Source organism: Hippocampus comes, unplaced genomic scaffold (assembly GCF_001891065.2).
Source record: "Hippocampus comes isolate QL1 unplaced genomic scaffold, H_comes_QL1_v1.1 scaffold282, whole genome shotgun sequence".
Lineage (NCBI taxonomy): Eukaryota > Metazoa > Chordata > Actinopteri > Syngnathiformes > Syngnathidae > Hippocampus > Hippocampus comes.
The window spans coordinates 481,253-485,967 of NW_017806073.1; the positions used below are offsets into that span (position 1 = coordinate 481,253).

General features: G+C 38.3%; 1 protein-coding gene across 1 annotated transcript in view; it reads right to left on the reverse strand.

Moving 5' to 3' along the window:
- The window catches only part of LOC109530555 (box C/D snoRNA protein 1-like), a 23,084-nt gene that overhangs the window by 14,017 nt on the left and 4,352 nt on the right, over positions 1-4,715 (reverse strand). The window contains exons 2-3 of the mRNA XM_019894389.1: positions 3,597-3,700; positions 136-204 (exon numbers count right to left, since the gene is read on the reverse strand). Of these exons, the coding sequence (XP_019749948.1) occupies positions 136-204; positions 3,597-3,670 (143 nt within the window). The 5' untranslated portion in view covers positions 3,671-3,700. The remainder of the gene's footprint in view (positions 1-135; positions 205-3,596; positions 3,701-4,715) is intronic.

Consider the following 4,715-nt stretch of genomic DNA (forward strand, 5'->3'; position numbering starts at 1 on the left):
GGTGTAAAGTTTCATTGCACAAAATAAATAAATAAATGTTTCAGAAGAACTGTACACAGTTCAATATAAGTGCAATATAAATAAAGCATTAGCAATACATTTGTAGAAAATATTTTTTTTTGCTGTGAGACTTACCTTTTCTGGCTGAATTCTGTATTACTCTGAGGGAACACAATCTTCAAGTGCCACAGAAACAGTTTTTCCCTGAATGGAACAAAATAAAAATATTTTTAGTATGATACAAAATACTGTGGAACCTCGGTGGTAGCACGTCTGTCTCACAGTGCAGAAGTGCAGGGTTCGATTCCAGCCCCCGCCTTCCTGTGTGGAGTTTGCATGTTCTCCCCGTGCGCGCATGGGTTTTCTCCGGGTACTAGTTTCCAATCACATTTCAAAAAGATGCATGGCAGGCTGATTGGACACTCTGAATTGTCCCTAGGTGTGATTATGAGCGCAAATGGTTGTTCGTCTCTGTGTGCCTTGCTATTGGCTGGCTACCGATTCAGGGTGTCCCCCGCCTCCTGCCGAAGACAGCTGGATACACTCCAGCATGCTTGTGGCCTTTGTGAGGATAAAGCGGATTAGAAAATGGATGTATGGATGGATGGATAAAATACTGTTGTGACTTATGTCTCTACATTCACTTATCACACTCGTCTCAGTGTGACAACACCTCAATCAATGTGAATATGCTATATGTAAATATCTAATATTTCATTTTGAGAATAATAAGAATATGAACGATCATAACTCATCAAGATAAACATTTTTATGATAAGATCGTCAGTCTCATGGATCAAAACAAGACAGTTTTTTTGTTTCTTGGTTAACCAATGAATAATACTGTGTTGTCCAGAACAGAGTTGAGTAAAAAATGAGATGTTTCCACAGTTTATAAGACAGTAATTGCTATATATCAGGATTGCCTCTCACACATGCTGCTTAAATGTTCACTCTTGTGCACACTGTTGAAACACTTTTGTACACACTACTACAGTGCTTGTGTGTGTGTTTGTGTGTGTGGTAATTCCGAATTATGTCCCTGTTAACCCATGATAGTTTGTGCCTGAAGAAGTTAAATGACAAAGACAGGAAATTAACATTGTGATGTTGAAAATAATTTAACCGGAGCTTGAATTCTACTAAATTTCTTAACACGGAGGTACGATTTACGTAATTGACAAACGTAGGAGAACAGGGTAGTCAGAGGAATTTTGGTGCTTGTTGGCATCATTTCCTCTTTACTGCGTCAGTGTGTGTCCGCATGTTTCTGTGGAAGCCTCTATGTGTTTCTACATGCAAGAAAATGAGGGTGGAGCACCAGGTGCGATGCCATTATTCTGTTATTACAGCAAATGGAAACTATGCAATTCACTGGAAAAAATAGGGGCTTGTCCCAAAATGCATTCCATCATTTTAAGCAAGGTGCAAAGTCCATACCTGTTGTACATTTTTTTTTTGCCTGATCCCTAGCTATCAAAAATTCCCTGATTTACAGAGCAATGGTTCATTTCAATGAAAAAAAAAAACCCAAAACATTGCATACTCTAGGTTTAGCAGTAACACCATGTGGTGTATGCCATATTCTTCAGCTCCTGCTGCTGTAAAAATACTTCCCTTGAACATAATATTCGCTTTTGATGTTTGGGAAGGAGTACTTTGTTTGTATGGGGAAATTGATAGAGTGATTTATTTGTTCAATGTCCTGTATTCTCAATAAATGCTTACTGATGTGTGTGTGTGTGTGTGTGTGTGTATACACATTTCATTGCTTACTGATGTGTGTGTGTGTGTGTATATATATATATATACACATATACACACAACACACACATACACAGATATACACATATATGTACATATATACACACGCGCGCACACACACACACACACACACACACACACACACACACATATATAGATATACATATTCAAATTTGCATATTCAACTTACTCCTTCTCTTCTTTTATTTATAATTTTATCTGTGGTTTTATTGTTTTGCTCTTGATTGTTAAGTGTCCTTGAGTGTTGTGAAAGGCGCTTATAAATAAAATGTATTATCTATGTGGGTGTCCAATTCTTATTCTAACGTCAAGACCACCTTTAACCATACATTACTGCTGAGAGGCTTCTTGGTTGAGTCCCACTCAGAAAAGCTGACTGACGCTAGATCACTCTAATATAAGCCCTTTGAGCAGGAATGCCAATGTAAGTGTTTAAAATTCCTTTTCATCCACACTGCTGTGGCGAACACATTGACATGCCGATTAAAAAAAATAAATATATAAATCATGAATCATTCTTTAAATTCCTAAACGTGTTCCCAAAATAATGCCCATAAAATAAAGCGTAGCCACATTAATCAGATTAAGGTCTTTTTACTGAACTTTGCATTGTCTGTAAATCAGTCAATGGTGCTCTGCAATTCTCTCTCCCAACTTTGGTAAACTACTTAACAGCTGAATCATAAATTAAAAGATATCTAGCAACGTCCTAAACAAAAACACTACACTGCACAGTGTAATGTAAGGGCTGTGTGACTCACTACAACCCCGCCTCTCCCCGTATGGCTGCCGCACCCCTTTCATGATGTCGTCCAAAAGTGCTGCGGGCACGAAACAGTTAATAGTATTAATGATCGAAGAACATATTTTTGGAACCTTACGTCATGGATCCACAGTGAAGTGGCAATATTTATGAAGTACAGATGTACTATTCAACTATGCAAACGATATAGTGTCTCACAAGTATGGTTATTATTTTTTTTTATATTTTTACAAAAAAAAACAGCTGACATGTACTTGAAAACAAAGCTAATGTTCGTGCATCCTAATGCTAATATTATGTCAACATTTTAGCTAGCGGTTTGATTTACTGAGAGCCCTGGCCTCGCCAGCAGGTTTGATTGTGGTAATTGCACCAGTTTTAAGATTTAATCTCCTGGCCAATCCACTTTTGGACTCACCAGGCAGTCCTTTGAGAAATAATGATCAGACAAATAGTTGCAGAACGGTCTGTAGCTGGTGAGGCCGGCGTCGAGGCCGAGGTGGCCGCTCATAGCGACTTTCCCGGATGCGATTCTTGGGTGCCTCGATATTTCAAGTTAATTCTGCATGATACAGACCCTTGAAGGTCGAGTGCGTTTCCGAATATGCACGTTTGCGTATTGGTCTTTAGTGTGCTTATGTAAGCACCGATGTTGTGCATGACTGGACCTCACACTGATTCATGGGAGGATGATCAAGTAAAAACAAACAAACAAAAAAACAACAACAAAAAAGACTTCATATAAAGGGCTTAGCAAGATTACCAACATGTGGTTACCTTGATTCATGACTTCACTTCCCAATGTGATTCCAGAACAAATTTTTTTAAAGAATGGTTTGTGAAAATGATTGTTAGAGTTGAAATATATATTCTATTGCCTTCCCACCTTAGAAATCCCGACGTAAGTGCTTACACAGAGGTAAAGCAGTACTAATCGTAGATTTGATAGTATGACGGTAAAATGAATAAATAAATAAATAAATGCACAGTGTTAAACCTCCTCTGTATGAAAAGAATGCTACGCTCATCAGTGTGAGTGCCTTCTTACCTTGAATTGAAGATGGTGGAGTTTTCCTTACTCTTGGTAAAGGTGCTGGGGAGGGTTCTCAATGTGATGTTCATCTTTCTGGCATTGACTATCAATTTCTTTGCCTGAACAACAAGAGTGTGTATTAGGGATTAGTGCACACAATATAAATTACAGATGTGGCCAACAATGCAGGGAGGAAACAAAAGTATGACTATACATGTAGTTGTAGGACACACACACACACACACACACACACACACACACACACACACACACACACATTGTGACAAAACCACCGTTAGGATAGGATTAATATGATGTATGAGAAAGCCACAAGGAGATTATGTTGGGACCAAATGTTGGCTGACATTTCAGTTCAGTGGAAAAGACATCTTGGGTGGAGGTAGCCTTCTGAGACAAATATGTCTAAATACCAAACATCTGTTCTGCATCAATAAACCTCACTGTGTTAAAATTACAGTGCTTTGATGGCAAAAAGGGCAAAAGACTGATCATTTTCTAGGGTTTATTTAACTTTCATGGCTTCATATTGGTAGCCAATGAGAGATAGTAAAATAGATGTATTAAAAAGATAGGTCGAGGCGAACCTACCACCAGATTACAGCATTTCTCATGATCTGGAAGCCAATTCCAGAAACGCATCATGCGCCAAGCCATCATCTGCCCTTCTCTCTCAGAACAAGATGAAGCTTCAATCCATTGACTAATTGTCCCCTGTACTTTAAATATGTCAGAGATGAAAGTGGACTTTTCTGAAAATTCTGGGGGAAAAAAAAATTATATATATATATATATATATACACATATATAGTATCATCAGTCACCTGATGCATGATGCTTGAAAAGCATTTGAGCATTACACTGAAAGAATTTGAGTCTGAAGTCAAAAGTGTTTGAGCATTTCACTCTACTCAACGCTCGACAAATGCTCAACAATGTGTCACCTGCAAGCTTTGCAATGCAAGGCAGGCAGCATCACAACCATGACAGCATGTGAAGTGAAAACCTGTTTTGTTTTACTATGCCGCCTGCTACCAGGTATTCTATCTTCGATCTTCGATCTTCGATCTTCAATCTTCTATCTTCTATCTTCTATCTTCAATCTTCAATCTTCTA